Here is a 27,937-nt window from a genome sequence, read left to right on the forward strand (position 1 = left end):
TTGGGGTGAGAACTGTGTGGAATTGTGCCCCTCTTATCCTATGTCAATATCTCCATTTTATTAATAAAATTTTTTTTTAAAGACCGAGTTCTATGCTCCTGCTGACTCCCGAGCTCTGTGCGGGTGCTGCACCAAGTCACTCTGCTTTGTCTCCGTAAGCCTTAGGGGTGTCTGTCTGGGCAGGGCAGGGAGCAACCCTGCTGGCCTTCCTGCAGGAGGAAACCAGCCAAAGTCTGCAGCGTCCTGGGGAGGGAGGGGGAGGGAAGAGGTGAGGAGCAGGGAGGGGCAAGGGCTGAACCCCCAGCGACCCTGCTGCATTGGTACTTGGCTGACAGCCCCGGGCCCAGGACTCCGCGGCCAGGCCACAGGACAGAGCTGGGGAGGTGGCTCCGTTCCTCTCCCCTCCGTCTCCTCTCTGTAGCCACTGCCCCGTTGAGACCTTCAGAGAAGGTACTGGTTCAGTCTGCTTGCCAGGACTCTGGGGGCAGCTGGATGGTCCTGGGCACTCCCTGTGTGACCTTGGCCAAATCCCAGAGTCACAGAGTCACAGAGGGTGGTGACGTCCTGGCGTCAGAGGGCTCCCTGACCAGGCGCTCTGCAAACACCCCCATTCAGGGCTCTGGGCCACTCTGGGAGACACTGTCAGAGGCTGCAGGGAGGTGATGCGCAGACCTTGAGACAGCCTGGCGGGTAGCTTCAGCTTCACCAGCACGAGGACCTGGGCTCCAGCCCCCGACCCTGCATGGAGCACCGAGCACAGCAGAAGCTTCACAGACCGTCACCGGGAGCAGAGGGCATGCACTACCCCACCTGTGAAGCTGCAGCGGCCAAAAACTAAATTAATGAAGAGAGAAGAGGGGGTCTGAGAAGGATGGCAGAGGACCTAGTGGGGGTTGTATTGTTGTGTGGAAAACTGGGAAATGTTGTGCATGTACAAACTATCGTATTTACCGTTTAATGTAAAACATTAATTCCCCAATAAAGAAAAAAAGAGAGAAGAGGGGAGGACGTGGCTTCAACAAGACGCAGAACCAGCACGCAGACTAGGTCTGCTGACTAAACGCTGTGTTCTGAGCTCGCAGCAAGTAGCACAGAGATGACCACTGCCCACACTGCAGAGACAGAGGCTCAGCCAGGGCCGGGACACAGCACAGTGGCTCTGCAGACAAACTCTCCTGCATGAGGCTCTCAGGTCCCAAGTTCAGTCCCCAGCACCAGCTAAGCCGGCGCTGAGCAGGGCTCTGGAGAACCAGGAATGCAGAAGTCGACCGTCCTGCCGGTCGGGGTGCTTGTGGGCATCAGCGGAGCCAGCGAGCCCGTTTCTCTCACCACCAACCCAATGCCTGCCCTCCGGTGGCACCAGAGGAGACGGGGAGAGCCCCAGCTGACTGACCGTGGAGGTTCCCTGCAGTGGAGGGACTTGTCAGGTCTGGGCTGAGACAAGGAGTCGGACAGCAAGGAGGTCAAAATAAAGAGCCCCTCGTCTCAGGGCTCTGCCCTCAGGTGAGCAGAGTGACTGCCCCAGCCCTGCCCTTTCAGCCTCGTCCCTTTCACAGATAAGGAGAAAAAAGGTCCTTGGGTTAGCTGAAGAGTTTCAGCCCTTGGAGCTTGGACTTTCGGAACTTTATGTTGACCCACCCAGGGGACATTTCCCTGAGGAGTGGTGTCCACAGTGGCACCCCATCCCCGACCATGTGAAGAATGGCCTCAGAGGACAGTAGTTCAGCCACACCCTTCCACACAGGGCCACTTGGGAGGGCGGGACACACCACACCCCCTGCCCCAAGCTGGGGGACAGGAGCTGCCTCCCTCCCTTTGAGGCTCCACCCAGCGGCACCTGTGCGGCCACCCCCTTCCTGGGGGAGGAGCTGCTGCAGCGGCCGGTCCGGCCCGCTGCCCGCTGGCCACTGCTGCCCACACCCCAGGGGACCGACATGGCCCAGGCCTGTGCCGCCAGCTCCCTGGAGCCCAGTCTGGTCCAGAGGCTGCTGCTTTGCTGCCAAGAGGCCAAGAAGGCCGCCTACTGCCCCTATAGCCGCTTCCCGGTGGGCGCCGCCCTCCTCACCCAGGACGGGAGGATCTTCTCAGGTAAGGGTCTGGACCAAGGGCCAGAGCAGGAGAGCGGCCCAGCTCCTGGGACCCCCAGCCTGCCGCCATGCCACCACCCTGGCCTCTCCCCAGACTGGCCCTCCTGGAGGGCAGCCAGGAGGAAGGGGCCAAGTGGGGAAGAAAGCTGAAAAGGGGCATCCCAGCCCAGAGCACCTGCAGCCTATGAGCCAGGAGGGACCCAGTGCCTGGCACCCTGCATGGTGGCTACAGGTGGCAGTCAGTCCTCACCTGTATCTGCTGTTTCTTTCTTGGCTCCTAGCCTGCTGTCCTTCAGATGGACACCGACAGACAGACAGACAGACAGACAGAGAAAGAGCGGGCAAGACACTGGAGCTTCCCCCAGTGCAGTGGGGGCCGGGCTGACAGCCGGCACAAAGCAGGTGCCCTGTCCAGGTGGTGGGCCCTCTTGCCGGCTCCCTTCACCTACTCCATCTCTCTCTCTCCTCCCCTCCCCTCCCCTCTCCTCTCCTTCTCTCTTTCTTTCCTTGCTTCAGAATTTATTGAGAAAATGATGTGATCCAACCCAGAGTTTCTGAGTTCCAAATAAAGACATTTCACTTTGAGGCTGTCTCATCAGGTTTAGCACCAACAGGCTGGGCACCGGCATGAGACGGGCAGTGAGCGGCAGCCCTGCCGCATGGTCCTCACTCTGGCTACTTGACCCTCGCACCTTGGACCGGCTACTGCAGTCCGGGCAGCTGACTGGCAGGTGGGGCCAGGGAAGGTAGTAGTCTGTGCCCTGAGTGTGCCACCGTCTACCCCTTCCTTCTACCCTTCCTTCCTTCCTTCCTTCCTTCCTTACAATTTAGTTCATTTATTGCAAGAGAGAGAGAGAGGAGGAAGTGAAAAGTGCCAGAGCTCACACCAGCATGGAGTGGGGATCTAAGTCAGGGCCTGGCACCTTGAGGCCGTGTCACCACCTCCAGGCTCCATCTGCTTAAAAAGGGGGTTGGAGGCTGGGGAGACAGCAAAAAGTTTCTGCAAAGGAGGCTCCTGCCTGATTTCAGGGCCCAGGTTTAACAGCCAGCACCGCCGCTAGCCTGAGCTGAGCAGGGCTCTGGGACCGTGTATCTTTCTAGCCCCAGTGATAATGCTAGTAACAAGAACACAAAAACTAAAAAAGGAAATACTGAAGTGCATCATATAATAAATAGAAGTCGCCCAGAAAAGTTCTGGCCTGGCTGGGTAATCACTCATGAGGAGCTCTCTCATTAAAATGAACAAGACACAACATTTTAAGTTTCCGGGGAGAAACCAGAGAGAAGGCCACAGGGGGCTCAGGTGGCGGTCAGGACTGGACATCCCCATCTTGGTGTTGGGGGGCATGAAGTGAGGTCTCCCAGCAGGGCCAGGATGGGCAGCCGCTGAGCTGTGTGCCCTGCTCTGGAAAGGCAGGACTGTTGTCCTCCAGGATGAGGCAGCATGGCGCGGAGCAGGGAAGCTGCACCCAGCCTCCCCAGCCCTGCGCCCAGCCCTGCACCCAGTCCTGCACCCAGCGAGGCACCCAGCCTCCCCAGCCCTGTGCCCAGCCCTGAGCCCAGCCCTGCACCCAGCCCTGCACCCAGCCCTGCACCCAGTCCTGCACCCAGTCTCCCCAGCCCTGCGCCCAGCCCTGCACCCAGCCTCCCCAGCCCTGCGCCCAGCCCTGCACCCAGTCCTGCACCCAGTCTCCCCAGCCCTGCACCCAGTCCTGCACCCAGTCTCCCCAGCCCTGCGCCCAGCCCTGCACCCAGCCTCCCCAGCCCTGCGCCCAGTCCTGCACCCAGTCTCCCCAGCCCTGCACCTAGCCCTGCACCCAGCCTCCCCAGCCCTGCGCCCAGCCCTGCACCCAGTCTCCCCAGCCCTGCGCCCAGCCCTGCACCCAGCCTCCCCAGCCCTGCGCCCAGCCCTGCACTCAGCCTCCCCAGCCCTGCGCCCAGCCCTGCACCCAGTCTCCCCAGCCCTGCGCCCAGCCCTGCACCCAGCCTCCCCAGCCCTGCGCCCAGCCCTGCGCCCAGCCCAGCCCCAACAGGAGGGCAGAGGATGAGTCCTGCCCAGAATTCCTCTTGCACTAGGTATTTCATGAACAGGAAGGTGACGTGTGAGTTTTGCCCTGGGTTGACAGGAACCACTTAGCCTCCCAGCCCCCAGGGCTGAGCCCAGAGTCTCTTGGGACCCACTTCTCCTCTGGTCCATCCCATCCACTTGGGTCTTAAGCAGCTCTGAGCAGAAAAGGGATGTGATTGACATTACCCACCATGCCAGAGTGCTGTCAGAGCTCCGGGTGCAGAAAAAGGAGTGAGGCAAAGAAGGCGTTAAAGGCCCAAGGTCAAAGGCCTTCACCTCGGCTCTGGCTGGGGGCTACTCTCTGCAGCCAGGTCCCAGCAGGACTTGCAGCTCCAGGGACACCCCTGCCCGCCTGCCAGGCCCCAGCCCTGCCCCAGGGGAGGAAGGAGGCTGGGAGGAAACCAGGAGGGAGGGAGAGAGAAGGAAGGGGATGCCGCCCCAGGACTCCAAGTCAGGTGGGCGGGCACAGTGGTGAGGTGTGGAGGGGCCCAGGTGGGACACACCTGTAGCTCACACGGTCCCCTGAGCAAGGACCCGGGTTCAAATCCCTGCTCCCCATGACTGATGAGGCAGTGCTGCTAGTCTCTCTCCCCGGGGGCCTCTCTCCCCCCTCCTCACTCCTCCCCCTCCTCCTCCGTCCTCCCCCTTCCCCCTCCCCATGTCCCTTTTCCTCTCTACCCTCACTTCAATCTCTCTCTGTCTCTTAAAACAAGAAGCCACCAAGAGTGGTAGATTCATCCTGCAGGCACCAAATCCAAGTAACAGCCCCAGTGGCAATTTAAAGAGAACGTTTTGATAAGAGGCACTGTTGTGCCGTCCTGCCACCACATGTGACGTGCAGGAGACAAGGTCCCAGACATGAGTCAGACACTTTCCGCCGTGAGCACCAGCAGCACCAGAGCCACACAGACAAGGGCGACTTGTCCGGCCACTGTGGAGCTCTTAATCCACAGAGAGGAGAGGTGCTGCGCAGACCAAGCTCAGCCCCAAGTGGTCACACTGGACACAGGCAGCACCTCCCAGAAGTCAGCCATCTGCCTGCTGAGAGGGAGGAGAGAAATGAAGCAGGACTAGGAGAGGAAGGGACCCGGACCAGCCAGAAGACACCTGGGGGGGGGGGGTGGGCAGAGAGAAGCAGGAAGCAGGACTAGGAGAGGAAGGGACCCGGACCGGCCAGAAGACACCTGGGGGGGGGGGGCAGAGAGAAGCAGGAAGCAGGACCAGGAGAGGAAGGGACCCGGACCGGCCAGAAGACACCTGGGGGGGAGGCAGAGAGAAGCACCATCAGCACGCAGAGAGGGCAAGTGGCCGCAGGCTCCATGGGCTTGCCGTGGCCGGGTCTGCCGGCGGTGACTCAGACCCCGGGCTCCGCACAGAGGATGAGCCCCTGGGGTCTCCACCCTGAAAGCCAGCTCAACACAGAAGGTCCCTTTCTGTCTTCCTTCCTTCTTTCCTTCTTTCCTTTCTTTTTTTTAAACATTTATTTATTTTCCCTTTTGTTGCCCGCGTTGTTGTAGTTATTATTGTTGTTACTGATATCGTTATTGTTGGATAGGACAGAGAGAAATGGAGAGAGGAGGGGAAGACAGAGACGGGGAGAGAAAGACAGACACCTGCAGACCTGCTTCACCGCCTGTGAAGCGACTCCCCTGCAGGTGGGGAGCCGGGGGCTCAAACCAAAATCCTAACACTGGTCCTTGAGCTTTGCGTCACGTGCGCTTAGATTTTATTTATTGGGGCCAGGCGATGGTGCAAGGACCTGGTTAAACGCTCACATTTCAGTGTGCAAGGACCCAGGTTCAAGCCCCTGGTCCCCACCTTCAGGGGGAAAGTTTCACAAGTGTTGAAGCAGGGCTGCAGGTATCTCTCTCTCTCTCTCTCTCTCTCTATCTCTATCTCTATCTCTCTATATCTATCTCTTCTGACTCTATCCAGTAATAAATAAATATTTTTTTAAAACTTGAAACCTCATCCTTGCGAATTCAGTGTTTTAAAAAAGATTTTATTTAATTTTCTTATTATGGTATTTATCTATTATTGGATAGGCATAGCCAGAAATCGAGAGGAAAGGGAGAGAGACAGAGAGACACCTGCACCACTGCCTCACCCCTGGCAAAGCCCCTGGCCCCACCTGCAGGGGGAAAGCCACGTTCCTGGCCATGGACCGCCTTCTCCCGCTTTCGTCTTTCTTAGATTCAGAGCCAAGGAATGTAGGACTCACACCTGTGTACCACCACCGCCAAGTGGCCTCAGTGGCCTGATTTTTATTTTCAGTCTCTATTTCAGAGAGAGAGAGAAGGAGAGAGAGAGAGAGGACAGCATTGCTTCATCCCCTGTGGAGCACCACCCAGGATGCTCCCGTGTGGTCCCAGGGCTTGAACTCGGGACCCTGAACATGGCAAGGTGTAAACGCTACAGGGCGGCTGTCTCCCAGCCAGGGGATCAGGTGGTGCACAGGCCCTGTGGAAGAGACCTACTGGGTCTCACCTGAGGAGCAGTGGCCCGGCCAGCAGGCCTGGAGGCAAGGTGACATCAAGTCCATGGAGTAGGGGGTGGGCAGCAGCCCTTGTGGGGCCTTGCGGTCAGGGGACCGATCCAGTGACAAAGCCCAGAGCAGGGCCCCACCCACACCTGTCTGGGGCCAGGGCGGCACACCTGGCCATGAGCTCACCTACGTGGTGAAGCCAGGCTGCAGGTGTCTCTGTCTCTCTCTCTCTGCCTCCCCCTTGCCTCTCAATTTCTCTATCTCTATTAAAAAAACACGAGAATAAATAAAATTGATCTAGAAACAAGTGAAAAAACCAAAGAAGCAAAAAAAAAAAATCTCCTTACCCAAACCCAATTCTTTGATGAGGACGCCCCCCACACACACATACACCGCGGCTTCTGCCCCGAGCCACACTGGATGGACATGTCCACCTTCCAGAGCCTCAGGCGCCACCCAGGCCTTGGCCTCTGCTGAGGAGACAGAGACTCTCCCCTGCCCTCCCGGCCTGTCTGAGGTCTGCTGGGCAGGCAGGATTCCACAGTAGCTCAGGTCAAGGTCCATCCTCCTGACCCCCGAGCAAGAAGTCTCTCCCCAGAGAAAGAGGTCTCTCCCCCAGAACAAGAGGTCTCTCCCCAGAGGAAGAGGTCTCTCCCCAGAACAAGAGGTCTCTCCCTACACTGGAGTGAGGCAAGCCTCTTACTCAACACCTGCAACAGCAATGACCACAGAAGCCTCTCCTCTCCCCTCTCCTCCCCTCCCCTCCTCTCTTCTCCTCTCCTCTCAGGATGCAACGTGGAGAATGCCTGCTACCCGCTGGGTATCTGTGCAGAGCGCACCGCCATCCAGAAGGCCGTCTCCGAGGGGTGCAAGGATTTCAGGGCCATCGCGATCGCCAGGTGGGTGGGTGGCCGTCCGGCCACAGTGGTCTCGGCTCGTCCTTCAGCCGGCATCTGCGGCGCACCCGTTCTCGGTCCACTCGGGCGTGTGACAGTTTGTTCTGCACTTCCTCTCCGCGGCTGAGGTGGAGGACGGGATGGAACGAGGGGGTCAGCTCAGAGAGCTCAGCTGGGGCGCCTGTGTGTGCTGTGGGGTCTTTCCTCCTCTCCAGCTTCATGTCTCTCCATCCGTCTGAAAACAGTCAGCCCAGAGAGCTGAAGTTCTGAAGACCAAATAAAGAGATCTATTTTTTAAAATATTTTTATTTATTTATTTATTTATTTATTTATTACTGGATAGAGACAGAGAGAAATTGAAAAGGTAGGGGGAGATGCAGAGGGAGAGAGAGACACCTGCAACCCTGGTTCACCACTCGTGAAACCCCCCCCCAACACACACACACACACACAGGTGTGGATCAGGGGCTTGAACCGGCGTCCTTGTGCACTGTAATATCAGCACTTAACCATGTGCACTACCATCTGCCCCCCCAAATTAATAGATCTATAAATGATAAGAACAGGAGGGGTAGTTCACTGAGCAGGGCAAGTGCCTGGCCAGCGATTCTTAACTGCCAGCAGCACAGGGTGACATGTCACCAGAGACTGCGGTGTCTCTTCCTCCCCCACCGGTCTGAGTGCAAGTGCAGGGAAATCACACAAGCGTGAGGCCACAGTCCTGAGAAACAGATCCAAGGAGAGAAGCAGACTGTGTCCTGCAGGAGCCTACAGAGCCGGTGAGCGGCCACAGTCCTGAGAAACAGATCCAAGGAGAGAAGCAGACTCTGTCCTGCAGGAGCCTACAGAGCCAGTGAGCGGCCGAGGGCTCAGAGGCAGCAGGGTGGGTGCCTTCCGGCTCCCTGGCACCACCACAGCCGAGTCCCCGCAGGGCGCACAGGAGGCGGCCGGGCAGCCCGGGCAGGCCGGAGTGGACTCCCCTAGCTACTGCTCCCATTCTGCAGCCAGGACTAAACAGCCAGGTCCTCAGAGGGAGGGCAACTGCGCCAGGACCAGTGGCAGAGCCAGGACAGAGGGTGATCTGGGCTCGGCTCAGTCCATGCTGTGGCAGGAGCCTCATTCTTCCCTGCTCTCCATGCACGACTCTGGGGTCCCGTGCTGGACAGGCTACCCCTTCACCCCCCTTCACCTGGCAGTTTCCCTGGCTGTGCTGAGAACCAGGCTGCCAAAGACGCCAGGTGCAGGGGCAGCAAGTGAACCGACTGTAGCTCAACCTAATGACAGTCACCTCACGCTTAGGCTCCAACACACAAGCCCCAGTCCCCACCCAGCCTCCCTCAGGACAGGGGAGTCTCTGAGCTCTGGCCGCTGTGGACCCAGACTCAAGCATGTAAATAAATAGATGGTTTTCCTGATGGGGAATCCCACTACATTTCTGATTGGTTCATTGCTCTTGTGGGCGCTGTACTGGCTGATGACAGAAATGAGCCCATTTCTTTATAAGAACCTAAAGGAGCTCTTATAGGATCCCTTCTTCTTTTTAAATTTTTTTTTTTACTTTTTAAGTTAATTCTCTTTTGTAGCCCTTGTTCTTTTATTGTTGTAGTTATTATTGCTCTTATTGATGTCGTTGTTGTTGGATAGGACAGAGAGAAATGGAGAGAGGAGGGAAGACAGAGAGGGGGAGAGAAAGACAGACACCTGCAGACCTGCTTCACCGCCTGTGAAGCGACTCCCCTGCAAGTGGGAAGCTGGGGGCTCGAACTGGGATCCTTATGCCCGTCCTTGCGCTTCTTGCCATGTACACTTAACCCGCTGCACTACCACCTGACTCCTTTTTTAAAATTTCTTATTAGTGATTTAATAATGATTAACAAGATTGAAGGATAAGAGGGGTACAACTCCACACAGCTCCCACCACCAAGTTCCCTGTCCCATCCCCTCCATTGGAAGCTTCCCTGTTCTTTATCCCTCTGGGAACATGGACCCAGATTCTTTATGGGGAGCAGAAGGTGGGAGTTCTGGCTTCTGTCATTGCTTCTCCGCTGGACATGGGTGTTGGCAGGTGGACCCACACCCCCAGCCTGTGTCTGTCTGTCCCTAGTGGGGCAGGGCTCTGGGGAGGGGAGACTCCAGGACACATGGTTGAGGGCGTCTGTCCAGGGAGGTCAGGATGGCGTCCTGGCAGCATCTGCAACTTGGTGGCTGAAAGGCAGTACGATATAAAGCAGGACAATTTTTTTTAACAAACAGGAACCCAAAGAGTAGATGAGATGGGGGTCTTCATGTGGGAAGAAGCTAGGAAGTCTATCTTAGGTGTGTTCCAATGAGCCCATGACTTTAGAAAATTTTGCCTGAGTCTGACAGCTGACATGACTAAAGGCATTGTCTGGGGGGTGGTGTCAGAGTTGAGACTACGTCTAGAAAGCTGGATCAGGGCAGAGAGCAGCTCCCAAACATGAGGAGGGCACATGAATGCCATTAACTCTTTACCCCGCCAGTCTGGCCGAAGGCCCCGTGCACATTCACATTTAGCACAGGAACCTGTGTGACCTATGATCCTTTTTTTTTAAATTTATTTCTTTATTGGGGAATTAATGTTTTACATTCAACAGTAAATACAATAGTTTGTACATGCATAACATTCCCCAGTTTCCCATTTAACAATACAACCCCCACTATGTCATTTATCACCCTTCATGGACCTGTATTCTCTCCACCCACCCCACCCCAGAGTCTTTTACTTGGGGGCAATATGCCAATTCCATTTCAGGTTCTACTTGTGTTTTCTTTTCTGATCTTGTTTTTCAACTTCGGCCTGAGAGTGAGATCATCCCATATTCATCCTTCTGTTTCTGACTTATTTCACTCAACATGATTTTTTTCAAGGTCCATCCAAGATCGGCTGAAAATGGTGAAGTCACCATTTTTTACAGCTGAGTAGTATTCCATTGTGTATCTAGACCACAACTTGCTCAGCCACTCAGTATGATCCTTTTTTCGACTTGAGCCCAAGGTGGCCAAAGTTCTGAGCTTTTTCCTGAGTGTCTGAAGCCAGCGGCAGCTCTGGAGAAGACAGCGCCCCTCTCCTGAGAGCACCCACGATGAGATGAGCTCTTCTAGCTTGCTGTCACCTTGGAGAGGCAGTGGGGCTGGGAACATTCCGGCAGATGAGCAGAGATCAGGATGTGATCACACTTTTTTTTTTGGTCAGGGGTGGGGTAGTCACTCAATTTCAGAGCCTCTCCGGGAAAATGATGGCATTATTCTGGGGAAGCAGCAGCCAAGGTCAACAGAGGTAATGGCGTGTAGCTTTGCTCTATTTAGAATGCTCCAGATGAGAGGTTTTCTCTTGGTCATCATCCACATTTAAGCACCACTGGGCACAATGAGCAGCAGAGGCCCCAGTGGCGCCAACCCAGAGTCTCCCCAGCACCCAGCGCCCTCCTCTGGGCATTCGGCCAGCACTGCACCCAGGCCGACTGCCCTCACAACTGCACTAGTGGCTGTTAGGCCGACGGTGTGGATTCCGAGTACAGCGTCCTGATAACATGGACGGTGAGAGCAGCCTAATCCCTCGTGGTGTCTGAGATGGGGAGGCTCAGAGCCCAGGATGTGCTGCTGCGGACAGGGAGGCAGGCTTGCCCCACGGGGACCCCAGCCGTCACCCTCCAAGTCCACAGGTTTCCAGCCTGTCGAGTCTGCTGAGCGTGGTCTTGTGTGATCAGGTCAGCTCACACTGCAGCAGACTGTAAGACCCCGGCTCAAGACAGGAGAGACGAGGGCAGGGGAGGTGGGGGAGTGGGAGGCAGAGAGACCTCTGGCACCACCATCGCAGGTGGGACACTCTCCTCCCAGCTTCCCCTTCCCCTTTTATATTTAATATTTGCAAGAGAGGAGAGAGGACCAGTGTGTCATGGGAGCATATGTGATGCTGAAGGTCAGAGTTGGCAGCCAGCAACTTATAGGTCATTGGAACCATTGCCTTCAAGTTGACATTATTACTTTGCAAACAGCAAAACTACCACGGGCAGAACAGCAGATGCTGCGTTCAATCCTGATTAGAGCTCTGTGATCTGAGCTCAGTCACTGCACTCTGGTGTCCATGTAGATAAGACTCCCTGCCTCCCTGCCTTCCTGCCTGCCTGTCTCCCTGCCTGCCTGCCTCCCTGCCTCCCTGCCTCCCTGCCTCCCTGCCTCCCTGCCTCCCTGCCTCCCTGCCTCCCTGCCTCCCTGCCTCCCTGCCTGCCTCCCTGCCTGCCTCCCTGCCTCCCTGCCTGCCTGCCTGCCTGCCTGCCTGCCTGCCTCCCTGCCTCCCTGCCTGCCTGCCTCCCTGCCTCCCTGCCTCCCTGCCTCCCTGCCTCCCTGCCTGCCTGCTTCCCTGCCTCCCTGCCTGCCTGCCTGCCTCCCTGCCTCCCTGCCTGCCTGTCTCCCTGCCTGCCTGCCTCCCTGCCTGCCTGCCTGCTTCCCTGCCTCCCTGACTCCCTGCCTGCCTGCCTGCCTGTCTCCCTGCCTGCCTGCCTCCCTGCCTGCCTCCCTGCCTCCCTGCCTGCCTGCCTCCCTGCCTCCCTGCCTGCCTCCCTGCCTGCCTGCCTCCCTGCCTGCCTGCCTCCCTGCCTGCCTGCCTGCCTGCCTGCCTCCCTGCCTCCCTGCCTGCCTCCCTGCCTGCCTGCCTCCCTGCCTGCCTGCCTCCCTGCCTCCCTGCCTCCCTGCCTCCCTGCCTGCCTCCCTGCCTCCCTGCCTCCCTGCCTGCCTCCCTGCCTCCCTGCCTCCCTGCCTCCCTGCCTCCCTGCCTCCCTGCCTCCCTCCCTGCCTCCCTGCCTCCCTGCCTGCCTCCCTGCCTCCCTGCCTGCCTCCCTGCCTCCCTCCCTGCCTCCCTGCCTGCCTCCCTGCCTGCCTGCCTGCCTGTCTCCCTGCCTCCCTGCCTCCCTGCCTGCCTGCCTCCCTGCCTCCCTGCCTGCCTGCCTCCCTGCCTCCCTGCCTCCCTGCCTCCCTGCCTCCCTGCCTCCCTGCCTGCCTGCCTCCCTGCCTCCCTCCCTGCCTCCCTGCCTGCCTGCCTCCCTACCTCCCTCCCTGCCTCCCTGCCTCCCTCCCTGCCTCCCTGCCTCCCTCCCTGCCTCCCTGCCTCCCTCCCTGCCTCCCTCCCTGCCTCCCTGCCTGCCTACCTACCTCCCTCCCTGCCTCCCTGCCTCCCTCCCTGCCTCCCTGCCTCCCTCCCTGCCTCCCTGCCTGCCTGCCTCCCAAACTCATTCTGGGCTGAGTGTGTTGGTGCCCAGAAAGGTGGAAGTGACAGGTCAGCCAGCCATGTCACACCTAGGCATGTCCCCAAAGGACTTGAAATCACTACTTAGGAGGGACACGTGCACCCTGTGCTCACAGCTGCACTACTCACAACAGCCAAGGAGTGGACTCAGCTTAGAGCCCATCAGCAGATGACTGGGGAGACAAGTTATGGGACAGATACTCCATGGAATACTCCCCTGTGCTCAGAAAGGTGGTGCTGTGACGGCAGGAGGTGAAAGGCAGCGACTGGTGGTGGTGCTCATGACAGAAAGTCGCCAAGCTGGAAACTGTCCCGGGACATGGTGCGAACATAGTGGCTGTTGCTGGGGGTGGGGGAACCAACTATGGTGGTGGGTGCTGCACACTTATAAGTCAGTACAGATAACTAGAGCAAACTGATTGCAAGAGGAGGAGAAGGGGGGAGTGCAGGAGGAGGAGAAGAGGGTCAACCAGACTGTCTCTTGGGCTTCATAAAAAGCTGCAGCGTCATCACAGGGAGGGCCGGAGCCACTGAGCTCGGTGCACGCTTAGGTGTGAAACCACAGCCCTGAAACCTTGAGAGCCGGGAGCCAGCGCCAGCCAACAGTGACACAGACGCTGAAATAAACCTGCTAGTCTCTGTCACCTGTTGACTAAGTACCGCCCTACACGTGAGGGAACCCTTTTTTTTTAAATTTTTAAATATTTGTTTATTTTCCCTTTTGTTGTCCTTGGTTTTTTTATTGTTCTTGTGGTAATTATTGCTGTTGTTATTGATGTCGTTGTTGTTAGATAGGACAGGAGAGAGGAGGGGAAGACAGAGAGGAGGAGAGAAAGACAGACCCCTGCAGACCTGCTTCACCGCCTGGGAAGCGATTCCCCTGCAGGTGGGGAGCCGGGGGCTCGAACCGGGATCCTTGCGCCGGTCCTTGTGAGGGAATCCTTCTTAACTGTCCCACATCCATCCAGGGCACTGGCACAATGTCCTCAGCTGGCCTGGCCCCTGACGTGCAGGGAGCCGCTGTGTGCCCTCTCCTCGGCCTGCAGCACTCAGCGTGACTAGGACTCAGAAACTGCCCGGCAGGGCTGGGCCTCACCTGGGCAGGGCGGGAGGGTCTGGACCTTGGCCACTGTTCTGAGGCCTCCAGGGAGACTAACCCGCCTCCATTCTCTGCTTCACCAGTGACCTGCAGGATGACTTTATCGCGCCATGTGGGGCCTGCAGGCAGGTCATGAGAGAGGTAAGAGGGTCTTTCCTTCGTCTCTGGATGCGGACGGGTGATCCCCACTCTGCCCAGCTGGGGGTGTGAGGCCGAGCTGCCAGCCGGAGACACAGCAGGGGCTGTGTTTGCTTGGCTGGCCGACTCTAAGGCCTTTTCAAGTCTACACGGATCACTGGACGCTGTTCTTTCACTCAGCAAATACTTAATTGTGTTGTTTTATGAGGAGAGAGATACAGAGAGGAAGACACAGAGAGAAAAGACCAGAGCACTGGTGGCTCTGGGGATTGAACCTGGGGCCTCAAAGCCTCAGGCATGAAAGTCCGTTGCAGAACCATGATGCTGCCCGCCCGCCCGCCCGCCCTTAATGTGCGCTCCATGCTGGGCACTGAGCTAGCTCTGGGGAAGCAGTGATGAAAAGACGGGCCAGTCTGAAGTCCAGTCAGCACGCTGACAAAAACAAGAAGCAAACCACACAGACATGCTAGACCAGAGGCCACCTGTGAGCAAATCCAGCCTGTCACTGCTTTTATATAGAGATTAAGGCTTTTTAAGGATTTGTTTATTTGGGGCCAGGTGGTGGTGCACCTGGTTTGAGTGCATGTGCTACAGTGCACAAGGACGCGGGTTCAAGCCCCTGGTCCCCAGCTGCAGGGGGAAGGCTTCACCAGTAGTAAAGCAGGGCTGCAGGCATCTCTCTGTCTCTCTCCCTCTCTATCTCCCAACTCCCCTCTCCACTTCTGTCTCTATCCAAATAAATAAATAAATGACTGACTGATTTGTGAAAGAGAGAGAGAGAAGCAGAAGACCACTCTGGGGATTGAACTCGGGATCTCATGCTTATGAACTCAGCCCTTTATCCACGTGCCACCTCCCAGGTCGAACATAGATAGAGTTTTACAACACAGTCGTGACCGCTCATGCCCGTTTGCGTGGCCTGGTCCCTCCAGAGCAGAGGTGAGCAGTGGGGACAGAGGCCACATGACCCACAGAGCCTAACTAGCGACTCTCTGGCCACCTGGGTTTGGATGGGCCTCTCACTGGGTGGGGAGAGAGCAGAGGTGGTGAAGAAAGATAAGGTCCACAGACGTCTGGAGAAGGATTTCCCAGGGTGGGAACCAGTGGGATTGGCGGCAAGGTTTTGGGTGGATTTGTTGAGTAGCAAGAAGGCCAAAGAGATGAGAACACAGGGAGTGTGAGTGGGTGAATGAATGAATGGGTGAATGTGTGACTGTGTGTGAGTGAGTGAGTGTGTAAGTGAATGAGTGTGTGTGTGAGTGAGTATGTGAGGGAATGGGTGAGTGAGTCTGTGAGTGGGTGAGTGCGTGAGTGTGAGTGTGAGTGGGTGGGTGAGTATGTGTGAATGTGAGTGGGTGAATATGTGAGTGAGTGAGTGAATGAGTGAGTGTGTGAGTGTATGTGAGTGAGTGAGTGTGTGTGTGAATGGGTGAGTGAGTGTGTGAGTGGATGCATGTGAGTGAATGTATGTGTGAGTGTGAGTGAGTGAATGGGTGAGTGAGTGGGTAGTGAGTGAGTGAGTGGGTGAGTGCGTGAGTGTGAGTGGGTGAATATGTGAGTGAGTGAGTGAGTGAGTGAATGAGTGAGTGTGTGAGTGTGAGTGTGAGTATGTGAGTGAGTGAGTGTGTGTGTGAATGGGTGAGTGAGTGGATGCATGTGAGTGAATGTATGTGTGAGTGTGAGTGAGTGAGTGGGTGAGTGAGTGGGTTAGTGAGTGAGTGGGTGAGTGCGTGAGTGTGAGTGGGTGAATATGTGAGTGAGTGAGTGAGTGAATGAATGAGTGTGTGAGTGTGAGTGTGAGTATGTGAGTGAGTGAGTGTGTGTGTGAATGGGTGAGTGAGTGTGTGAGTGGATGCATGTGAGTGAATGTATGTGTGAGTGTGAGTGAGTGGGTGAGTGAGTGGGTGAGTGAGTGGGTGAGTGAGTGGGTGAGTGAGTGAGTGAGTGGATGAATGGGTGAGTATGTGAGTGAGTGAGTGTGAGAAATGGAGAGAGGAGGGGAAGACAGAGGGGAAGAGAAAGACAGACACCTGCAGACCTGCTTCACCACCAGTGAAGCGACTCCCCTGCAGGTGGGGAGCCGGGGGCTCGAACCGGGATCCCTACCCTATCCTTGCGTGCCTGCTGACCCAGGCAGAGGGCAGCTCCCACTGTGGCTCTCGGCCAGACACTAGGAGTGACTGGGGCAGCACGGTGGCTCTGCAGAGACGCTCACGCCTGAGGCTCTGAGGTCACAGCCTCAGCTGTCAGCACCGTGAGCCAGAGCTGAGCAGGGCTCTGGTAAAAAATAAAATAAAGGGGGCCAGGTGGTGGCACACCTGGCTAAGTGCACACATTATAGTGCGCAAGGACCCGGGTTCAAGCCCCTGGCCCCCACCTGCAGGGGGAAAGCTTCACGAGTGGTGGAGCAGGGCTGCAGGTGTCTCTCTCTGTCTCTATCTCCCCTCCCCTGTCAATGTCCCTCTGTATTCAATAATAAATAAATAAATATTAAGGAAAAAGACGGAACCTGAGACAACAGAGCCTCAGGCGAACAGCCACGCACACTCACACTCACACTCACTCACACTCACTCACATTCACACATACACTCACACACACACACTCACTCATTCACATACTCACACTCACTCACACATTCACACACTCACACATACACTCATACACTCACACTCACTCACATTCACACATACACACACACACTCACACACACACTCACACACATACTCACAAACACTCACACGCTCACTCACACATTCACACACTCACACATACACTCATACACACACTCACTCACACACTCACATACACATACACTTGCACACATGCACACACACTCACACACACACTCTCACACACACACTCACACACACACTCACACACACTCTCTCACACACACACACACAAACACACACTCACACACACACTCACACACACACAAACACACACACTCACACACACACACTCACACACTCACACACACACAAACACACACACTCACACACACACTCACACACACTCACACACACAAACACACACACTCACACACACACAAACACACACACTCACACACACACACTCACACACACACACAAACACACACTCACACACACACACTCACACACACACTCACACACACAAACACACACTCACACACACATACACACACAAACACACACACTCACATACACACTCACACACACACTCACACACTCACACACACAAACTCACACACTCACACACACACTCACACACACACACACATTCACACACACTCACACACACACACACTCACACACACACTCACACACACTCACACACACTCTCACACACACACTCACACACACACACACATACTCACACACACACTCACACACACACTCACTCACACACACACTCACACACTCACACACACACTCACACACACACTCACACACTCACACACACTCACACACACACTCTCACACAAACACACTCACACACACACTCACTCACACACTCACTCACACACACACTCACACACTCAAACACACACTCACACACACACTCACACACACTCACACACACTCTCACACTCTCACACACTCTCACACACACTCACACTCACACACACACTCACACTCACTCACACATACACACTCACACACACTCACACACACACTCACACATACTCACACACTCACACACACTCACACACTCACACACACACTCACACATACTCACACACTCACACACACTCACACACATACTCACACACACACTCACACACACTCACACACACTCTCACACACTCACACACACTTTCACACACTCTCACACACACTCACACTCACACACACACTCACACTCACTCACACACACACTCACACACACTCACACACACACTCACACATACTCACACACTCACACTCACACACACTCACACACACACTCACACTCTCACACACTCACACACACACTCACACATACTCACACACACACACTCACACACACACTCTCACACACTCACACACACTCACACTCACACACACTCTCACACACTCACACACACTCACACATACTCACACACACTCACACACTCACACACACTCACACACACTCACACACACACTCACACACACTCACATTCACACACACACTCACACATACTCACACACACTCACACTCACACACACTCACACACACACACTCACACTCACACACACACTCACACACACACACATACTCACACACACACACACTCACACACACTCACACACACACACACACTCACACACACACACTCACACACACTCACACTCACACACACACTCACACATACTCACACACACTCACACACACTCACACATACTCACACACTCACACATACTCACACACACTCACACACACACTCACACACACACACTCACACACACTCACATACACACTCACACACACACTCACACACACACTCACACACACTCACACACACACTCACACTCTCACACACTCACACACACACTCACACATACTCACACACACTCACACACACACTCACACACACTCACACTCACACACACTCTCACACACTCACACATACTCACACACACTCACACACTCACACACATTCACACACACTAAAATAAAGGCCCAGTAGTTGCACCTTGTTGAGTACCTGCCACAACACTGGAGGACTCAGGCTCAAACCTTTGCCCCACCTGCAGAGGAGACATTTCACAAGTGGTGAAGCAGGGCTACAGTGTCTGTCTCCCCTTCAAAAAATAATTTTTAATTGTGGTCCGGGAGGTGGCGCAGTGGTAAAGCTTTGGACTCTCAAGCATGAGGTCCCAAGTTCGATCCCCAGCAGCACATGTGCCAGAGTGACGTCTGGTTCTTTCTCTCTCTTCCTATCTTTCTAATTAATAAATAAAATCTTAAAAAATATATCTATTTTTATCTTTATTATTGGATAGAGACAGAGAGAAAGTGAGAGGGGAGGGGGAGACAGAGAGGGAGAGAGGCAGAGACACCTGCAGCCCTGCTTCACCACTCGTGAAGCTTTCCCCCTGCAGGTGGGGACCGGGGTCTCGAACCCGGGTTCTTGCAGCCTGTGATGTGTGCATTTAACTAGGTGTGTCACTATCCGGCCCCTTGAATATCTTTTCTTTCTTTTTTAAATCTTTTTTAAAGGTTTTTTTATTATCTTTATTTATTTAATAGAGACAGCCAGAAATTGAGAGGAAGGGGGGGAGAGAGAGAGAGAGAGACAGACAGACAGACACACCTGCAGCCCTGCTCCACCACCCGCGAAGCTTCCTGCCTGGAGGTGAGCACCGGGGGCTTGAACCCGGGTCCTTGTGCCCTGTGACGTGGGCGCTTAGCCAGGCGTGCCACTGGCTGTCCCCTCTCTCTTCCTCTCTGCCAACCCCCTTTGCTCTCCGTTTCTATTTCCATCCAGTACCTCATAAAATTAAAAATCACACAGTTTTTAAAATAATGACCCCAGTGACCCGAGTGCCAACCACAGGGATGGCACCGTGGCACCGTCGCCATCACCCGGCTCTCACGACCCACGGCCGGGGGAGTCCATGGACCCTGCCCGTTATGCCAGTCTACTCAGCTGCCCCTGTCTTCCTGCCTCCTGTCGCGTCCTCTCTCTGAAACCTCCTCACAGATGAAGACGCGGGGCTCCAAGGATGACCGCCCCTCGCCTGGGCTCACCCGGCAGGAGTGGCAACCCCGTAGTGTAGGGCAGAGGTAGGGAGAGCGTCTGCTGAGGCTGACTGGAGCTCCCAGCTCTCAGCCCCGGCCATGCTGCCTCCCTCCCTCCCTCCCTCACTCGGGCTTCGCTCTTTCGCAGTTCGGCACCAACTGGGCCGTCTACATGACCAAGGCGGACGGCACGTACGTGGCCAGGACCGTCCAGGAGCTGCTGCCCGTCTCCTTTGGGCCCGACGACCTGCAGAAGGTCTAGGGGCGGGCAGGGAGCGCCGGCACCCGGGAGGGCGGGTTCCCATGCGTGCCCGTGAGGACACCTGCCCGTGGAGACACCTGCCCGTGGAGACACCTGCCCTTGGGGACACCTGCCCGTGGGGACACCTGTCCGTGGGGACACCTGCCCGTGCGGACACCTGCCCGTGGAGACACCTGCCCGTGGGGACACCTGCCTGTGGGGACACCTGCCCGTGGGGCCCGGCCCTGCAGCGCTGGCAGAACGGACGCGTCTGCGGTGTGCTCACGCAGCAAAGCCTCCAGTTGAAGGGACAAAGACCACAGCACCCCCCCACCGCCCTGCAGCCGCCAGGACAAGAGCTTCACCCCTGCCCTCGCCCCCTCCTCCTCTCTTCCCTCCACCCTTTAAAACCCTGGCAGCATCAGTCAGTCCCCAAAGGCCATATGCTACTCCCAGCCGCTAACTATAAACGCCACAAACTTCCTGACTGGAAGCGTGTTTGCCTGGGGTCAGCCACTGCTCACGGCTCAGAGGAGGGTGGGCTGGCTCGCCTGACAGGAAGGCCTGTGGGGAGAGCTGAGTCACACATTTCTCACCCACATTCTCCAGACGCTAGAGCCCACGAGGGTGGGTCTGACCGCCAGGGGGTGGACATGGACACTCTTCACAGGACTTTTTAGAAAGACGTATTTTTTAAAGCTTATTTTATTTATTTTAAAATTTTCCCTTTTGCTGCCCTTGTTTATCCTTGTTGTTATTGTTGTTGTTATTGATGTTCGTTGTTGGATAGGACGGAGAGAAATGGAGAGAGGAGGGGAAGACAGAGAGGGGAGAGAGAAAGACAGACACCTGCAGACCTGCTTCACCGCCTGGGAAGCGACGCCCCTGCAGGTGGGGAGCCGGGGGCTCGAACCGGGATCCTTAGGCCGGTTCTTGTGCTTTGTGCCACTTGCGCTTTGCACCACGTGTGCTTAGCCCGCTGCGCCACTGCCTGACTCCCAGAAAGACATATTTCTTTGTGGTCTGGGAGATGGCTCCGTGAATAAAATATTGGACTCTTAAGAGTCGGGTGGTGGCACAGCAGGTTAAGCGCAGGTGGCGCAAAGCGCAGGGACCGGCGTAAGGATCCCGGTTCAAGCCCCCAGCTCCCCACCTGCAGGGGAGTGAAGCAGATGGTGAAGCAGGTCTGCAGGTGTCTGTCTTTCTCTCCTCCTCTCTGTCTTCCCCTCCTCTCTCCATTTCTCTCTGTCCTATCCAACAACGAATAACAATCCAATCCAATAACAACTACAATAATAAAACAACAAGGGCAACAAAATGGAATAAATAAAATAAAAACAAAATATATTTTTAAAAGGGGCAACAAAAAAGGGAAAATAAATAAATAAAAATGTATTTTAAAATTTTTTAAAAAAACACTGGACTCTCAAGCATGAGGTCCCGAGTTCAACCCACAGCAGCACATGTACCAGAGTGATGGCTGGTTCCCTCTTTCTCGCTCTCTTGCCACTTAGCTTTCTCATAAATAAATAAGAATTTATTTATTTATTTATTTATTTATTTGAGAGAGAGAGGACCAGCAGGCTGCTCAGCCCTGGCATACGGTGATGGCAGGAATTGAACCTGGGGACCCTGGGACTTCAGGCTTGTGAGCTTGGTGCTCCAGCAGGCCAAGCAAAGCTGCCAGCACAGACTTTCAGCCTGGCGCAGCTGTGACTGGCAGACTCCAGGGGTCCTCTGGGTGCCACTGTCAGAAATGACACCAGGACTTCCTGCTTATATAATAAGAAGAATAAGCAGTCGCTGCAAGACCGCAGCGCAGAGCTAACGTCCTGAGCTCTGTCCCCAGCACTGCACGGCAGGATGGTGCTCAGGCTGGGCTTGGGCTTGTGTGTTGCCTGCGGGGTCACTGCTGGAGCTTGGTCCCTGCACAACCCATCCACCCCCAGATGAAAATAAGAGGGAGAGGGAGGGAGAGAGGGAGACGCCTGCAGCACTGCTTCACAGCTTGTGAAACCTGCCCCTGCAGGCGCATGTGGGGCGGGGTCTTCTCACCAGGCCCTTCCACTAGCTAGTGCTCGCAGTCAGCAGGCCGCCACGCCCAGCCCTGGCACTCTGGTTTCTACCTCCATCTGTCTCTCTCTTGAACAATCTTAAAAAACAAATGATGTGGGGCAGGGGTAGATAGTATACTGGTTATGCAAACAGACTCCCATGCCTGAGGCTCCAAAGTCCCAGGTTCAGTCCCCCACACCACCATAAACCAGAGCTGAGTAGTGCTGGTAAAAAAAAAAAAAAAAAAAACAAACAATGATGTGGGGGGTCAGGCGGTAGCGCAGCGGGTTAAACAAACGTGGCGCAAAGCACAAGGACCAGCGTAAGGATCCCGGTTCGAACCCCGGCTCCCCACCTGCAGGGGAGTTGCTTCACAGGCGGTGAAGCAGGTCTGCAGGCGTCTGTCTTTCTCTCCCCCTGTCTTCCCCTCCTCTCTCCACTTCTCTCTGTCCTAGCCAACAACAACATCAACAACAACAATAACCACAACAAGGCTACAACAAGGGTAACAAAAGGGGTAAAATGGCCTCCTCCAAGGGCAGTGGATTCATGGTGCAGGCACTGAGCCCCAGCAATAACCCTGGAGGCAAAAAAAATAAAAATAAAAAATAAAAAAAAACGATGAACTGGCCTAGTAAATCTCACACGTATGGCATTTTGCAGGTGGTTATGTGAGCACGGAAACAGGTGGACGGAAAGAACAGTCTCTGAGAGACATGGGAAGTGACAGACCGAGTCCTTCACAAAGAAAGGCCAATGGTGGCATTAGTAATGGGCTGCGGGGGGACTAACAGCAAAGCCCGGCTCCCTGCCCCTGCCCCTGCCCCTGCCTGGAGTTCTGCCCGCTCTTCTCTCTGTGCTGCCGCCGTCCCCATGCTCCCTGACCTTGCCAAGCTGTGGTGACAGGGGCTCATGCTCGGGGGCCCCATCTGGACCTGAAACGGGACCAGACTCTTGACAACAGTTCATCAAGGCCGAGGGCCCAGCGTGACTCTTAGGACCAGCATGTCGATTCAGTGCTGCTTGGTCACAAAGAGCCAGGAAGGGGGGCAGCAGGCAAGACCCCGGGGCCAGGGGAGGGTTCAGGTCGTGGAACATGAGGGTGGAGGAGGGCCTAGTGGGGGTGAGAGTGTCACGTGAACACTGAGACATGGGACGCGTGGATCAGCCACTGCTGTTTACTGTGACTGTGACCATGAAACCCCCAATAAAGGAAAAAATGACACTAGGGCCAGGGAGCAGAAGCTTCCGTGCCAGGTACAGAGCTCGGGCTCTGCCAGAGGGCAGGAAGAGCAAAGGGTCTGCAGCGGCCTGCAGCGGGGTGCAGTGGCGTACAGCACAGTGCATCAGGATGCAGTGTAGCACAGTGGTGTGCAGCAGAGTGCATCAGGGTGCAGTGTAGCACAGTGGCGTGCAGCAGGGTGCATCAGGGTGCTGTGTAGTGCAGTGGCATGCAGCAGAATGAATCAGGGTGCAGTGTAGCACAGTGGTGTACAGCAGAGTGCATCAGGGTGCAGTGTAGTGCAGTGGCATGCAGCAGAATGCATCAGGGTGCGGTGTAGCACAGTGGCATGCAGCAGAGTGCATCAGGGTGCAGTGTAGCACAGTGTCATGCAGCAGAGTGCATCAGGGTGCAGTGTAGCACAGTGGCGTGCAGCAGAGTGCATCAGAATGCAGTGTAGCACAGTGGCGTGCAGCAGAGTGCATCAGGGTGCAGTGTAACACAGTGTCATGCAGCAGAATGCATCAGGGTGCAGTTTAGCGCAGTGGCATGCAGCAGAATGCATCAGGGTGCAGTGTACCACAGTTGCGTGCAGCAGAGTGCATCAGGGTGCAGTGTAGCACAGTGGCGTGCAGCAGAGTGCATCAGGGTGCAGTGTAGAACAGTGGCGTGCAGCAGAGTGCATCAGGGTGCAGTGTAGCACAGTGGCATGCAGCAGAGTGCATCAGGGTGCTGTGTAGCACAGTGGCATGCAGCAGAGTGCATCAGGGTGCAGTGTAGCACAGTGGCGTGCAGCAGAATGCATCAGGGTGCTGTTTAGTGCAGTGGCATGCCGCAGAGTGCATCAGAGTGCTGTGTAGCACAGTGGCATGCAGCAGAATGCATCAGGATGCTGTGTAGTGCAGTGGCATGCAGCAGAGTGCATCAGGGTGCTGTGTAGTGCAGTGGCATGCAGCAGAGTGCATCAGGGTACTGTGTAGCACAGTGGCGTGCAGCAGAGTGCATCAGGGTGCTGTGTAGCACAGTGGCGTGCAGCAGAGTGCATCAGGGTGCTGTGTAGCACAGTGGCATGCAGCAGAATGCATCAGGGTGCTGTGTAGCACAGTGGCATGCAGCAGAGTGCATCAGGGTGCAGTGTAGTGCAGTGGCGCGCAGCAGAGTGCATCAGGGTGCTGTGTAGTGCAGTGGCGTGCAGAATAGTGTGTCAGGGTGCAGTGTAGTGCAATGGCATGCAGCGGGGTGCATCAGGGTGCAGTGTAGCACAGTGGCGTGCAGCAGAGTGAATCAGGGTGCAGTGTAGCACAGTGTCATGCAGCAGAGTGCATCAGGGTGCAGTGGCCTGCAGCGGACGGCAGTGGAGTGCAGTGGGCAGCTGCTGGTCACCTCTGTCCTCTGAGCAGCCGCCCAGGGAGCACACACCACCCGGGGAGAGGCTCTGCCCCTACAAGCCCCCCCCTCGCTCTCCAAACACCACAGCCGGGCCTCCGGGTGGCTCTGCTCTGGCCACGGCCAACAGCTAGAGGCGACATTCCTACCTCGGTCTGTGCCTAAGGTGTGGCTGCTCTACCAGTCCCGGCTCCTGCCGGGAGGAGACAGAGTGCAGAGACAGAGGCAGAGACAGAGACAGAGGCAGAGGCAGAGACAGAGACAGAGGCAGAGACAGAGGCAGAGGCAGAGACAGAGGCAGAGACAGAGGCAGAGACAGAGACAGATACAGAGAAAGATACAGAGACAGAGGGAGAGACAGAGGCAGAGGCAGAGGGAGAGACAGAGACAGAGGCAGAGACAGAGGTAGAGGGAGAGACAGAGACAGAGACAGAGGCAGAGACAGAGGGAGAGACAGAGGCAGATGCAGAGACAGACAGAGACAGAGACAGAGGCAGAGGCAGAGGCAGAGACAGAGGCAGAGACAGAGGCAGAGACAGAGGCAGAGACAGAGACAGAGGGAGAGACAGAGACAGAGGCAGAGGCAGAGACAGAGACAGACGCAGAGACAGAGACAGAGGCAGAGGCAGAGACAGAGGCAGAGACAGAGGCAGAGGGAGAGACAGAGGCAGAGAGAGGCAGAGACAGAGGCAGAGGCAGAGACAGAGGCAGAGGCAGAGACAGAGACAGAGACAGAGGGAGAGGCAGAGACAGAGGGAGAGACAGAGACAGAGGCAGAGGCAGAGACAGAGGGAGAGACAGAGGCAGAGGGAGAGACAGAGGCAGAGACAGAGGCAGAGGCAGAGACAGAGGGAGAGACAGAGGCAGAGACAGAGGCAGAGACAGAGACAGAGGGAGAGACAGAGGCAGAGACAGAGGGAGAGACAGAGACAGAGGCAGAGACAGAGGCAGAGGGAGAGACAGAGGCAGAGACAGAGACAGAGGCAGAGACAGAGGGAGAGGCAGACAGAGGCAGAGACAGAGACAGAGGCAGAGACAGAGGCAGAGACAGAGGCAGAGACAGAGGCAGAGGGAGATAAACTGAGAAAAGACACATAGGTGACTGCTAACATATTGGGCTGTTGGAAGTCATGGTGTATTTTTCTATGTTATTTTGTTTTTTTTTAATTTTTATATTTTAAAGATTTTTAAAAATATTTGTTTCCTTTTTGTTGCCCTTGTTCTTATTGTTGTTGTTATTGCTGTCGTTGTTGTTGGATAGGACAGAGAGAAATGGAGAGAGGAGGGGAAGACAGAGAGGGGGAGAGAAAGACAAGACACCTGCAGACCCGCTTCACCGCCTGGGAAGCGACTCCCCTGCAGGTGGGGAGCCGGGGGCTCGAACCGGGGTCCTCATGCCGGTCCTTGTGCTTCACACCACCTGCACTTAACCCGCTGTTACCATTTTGTTTTATTTTATTACTTTAATAATTTATTTTTATTTTATTTTATGTATTTTACTTATTACTTTCCCAGAGCACTGCTCAGCTCTGGCTTAAGGTGGTGTGGGGGACTGAACCCAGGACCCCGTGCTTCAGGCATGAGAGTCTCTTTGTATAACCAGCATGCCATCTACCCCACCTGCTTTCTTTTCTTTTTTTAAAGGAATTTATTTTTTTCTTTTTTAATATTTATTTATTTTCCCTTTTTGTTGCCCTTGTTTTCTTTTTTTCTCTTTGTAAACATTTTATTTATTTTACTAGTGAGAAAGGTAGTGTAAATGGCTGGCCCGCACCGGCTCTCTCCACAGTGTAGATGGCTGGACCCCCCCCCGCAGTGTAGACGGCCCGCACCCTCCAACCCCGCAGTGTAGACGGCCCGCACCCTCCAACCCCGCAGCGTAGACGGCCCGCACCCTCCAACCCCGCAGCGTAGACGGCCCGCACCCTCCAACCCCGCAGCGTAGACGGCCCGCACCCTCCAACCCCGCAGTGTAGATGGCCCGCACCCGCCCCCCCCCGCAGTGTAGATGGCCCGCACCCTCCAACCCCGCAGTGTAGACGGCCGGCCCCCTCCAACCCCGCAGTGTAGACGGCCCGCACCCGCCCCCCCCGCAGTGTAGACGGCCCGCACCCGCCAACCCCGCAGCTTAGACGACCTGCACCCTCCAACCCCGCAGTGTAGACGGCCCGCACCCGCCCCCCCCGCAGTGTAGACGGCCCGCACCCTCCAACCCCGCAGCTTAAACGACCTGCACCCTCCACCCCCGCAGTGTAGACGTCCCGCACCCTCCACCCCCGCAGTGTAGACGGCCCGCACCCGCCACCACCGCAGTGTAGACGGCCCACACCCGCCACCCCCGCAGTGTAGACGGCCCACACCCTCCAACCCCGCAGCGTAGACGACCCGCACCCTCCAACCCCGCATGGTAGACGGCCCGCACCCTCCAACCCCGCAGCTTAGACGACCCGCACCCTCCAACCCCGCAGCGTAGACGGCCCGCACCCTCCACCCCCGCAGCGTAGACGGCCCGCACCCTCCAACCCCGCAGCTTAGACCACCCGCACCCTCCACCCCCGCAGCGTAGACGGCCCGCACCCTCCACCCCCGCAGCGTAGACGGCCCGCACCCTCCACCCCCGCAGCGTAGACGGCCCGCACCCTCCACCCCCGCAGCGTAGACGGCCCGCTCCCTCCAACCCCGCAGCGTAGACGGCCCGCTCCCTCCAACCCCGCAGCGTAGACGGCCCGCACCCTCCACCCCCGCAGTGTAGACGGCCCGCACCCTCCACCCCCGCAGTGTAGACGGCCCGCTCCCTCCACCCCCGCAGCGTAGACGGCCCGCACCCTCCAACCCAGCAGCGTAGACGGCCCGAATCCTCCACCCCGCAGCGTAGACGGCCCGCTCCCTCCAACCCCGCAGCGTAGACGGCCCGCACCCTCCACCCCGCAGCGTAGACGGCCCGCTCCCTCCACCCCGCAGCGTAGACGGCCCGCTCCCTCCAACCCCGCAGTGTAGACGGCCCGCACCCTCCACCCCGCAGCGTAGACGGCCCGCTCCCTCCAACCCCGCAGCGTAGACGGCCCGCACCCTCCACCCCGCAGTGTAGACGGCCCGCACCCTCCACCCCGCAGCGTAGACGGCCCGCTCCCTCCAACCCCGCAGTGTAGACGGCCCGCACCCTCCACCCCGCAGCGTAGACGGCCCGCACCCGTCCTCGGGGAGGGAGGGAGGGAGGCGCGGAGGGCAGGGAGACGCCCCTCGCGGTGTGCGCACAGCGCCCCGCGCGTTCACGCTGGAAAGCGCCAGCCGGCGGCCCCGCCCACA

At 56.5% G+C, this 27,937-nt stretch overlaps 3 protein-coding genes across 3 annotated transcripts in view; 1 reads left to right on the forward strand and 2 right to left on the reverse strand.

Annotated features, from left to right (window-relative positions):
- The window catches only part of DDOST (dolichyl-diphosphooligosaccharide--protein glycosyltransferase non-catalytic subunit), a 321,069-nt gene that overhangs the window by 270,544 nt on the left and 22,588 nt on the right, over positions 1–27,937 (reverse strand). The window lies entirely within an intron of this gene.
- Positions 1–27,937, reverse strand: part of MUL1 (mitochondrial E3 ubiquitin protein ligase 1) — a 190,846-nt gene that overhangs the window by 62,974 nt on the left and 99,935 nt on the right. The gene's annotated exons all lie outside the window — the stretch shown is intronic.
- Positions 1,853–20,076, forward strand: CDA (cytidine deaminase). Its single transcript, XM_060202335.1, has 4 exons — positions 1,853–2,088; positions 7,428–7,539; positions 13,982–14,039; positions 19,876–20,076. Exons 1-4 carry the CDS (start codon positions 1,935–1,937, stop codon positions 19,987–19,989), a joined length of 438 nt encoding a protein of 145 aa, XP_060058318.1. The 5' UTR covers positions 1,853–1,934; the 3' UTR covers positions 19,990–20,076.

The sequence above is a fragment of the Erinaceus europaeus genome, chromosome 11 (assembly GCF_950295315.1).
Source record: "Erinaceus europaeus chromosome 11, mEriEur2.1, whole genome shotgun sequence".
Classification (NCBI taxonomy): Eukaryota; Metazoa; Chordata; class Mammalia; order Eulipotyphla; family Erinaceidae; genus Erinaceus; species Erinaceus europaeus.

Excerpts from the sequence above, each read along its gene's own strand:
- CDA (XM_060202335.1), top strand. The coding sequence starts at position 1,935 with ATGGCCCAGGCCTGTGCCGCCAGCTCCCTGGAGCCCAGTCTGGTCCAG. Across the intron at positions 7,540-13,981 it reads AGGGCCATCGCGATCGCCAG|TGACCTGCAGGATGACTTTA; the intron begins GTGGGTGGGTGG and ends CTGCTTCACCAG. Across the intron at positions 14,040-19,875 it reads GCAGGCAGGTCATGAGAGAG|TTCGGCACCAACTGGGCCGT; the intron begins GTAAGAGGGTCT and ends GCTCTTTCGCAG.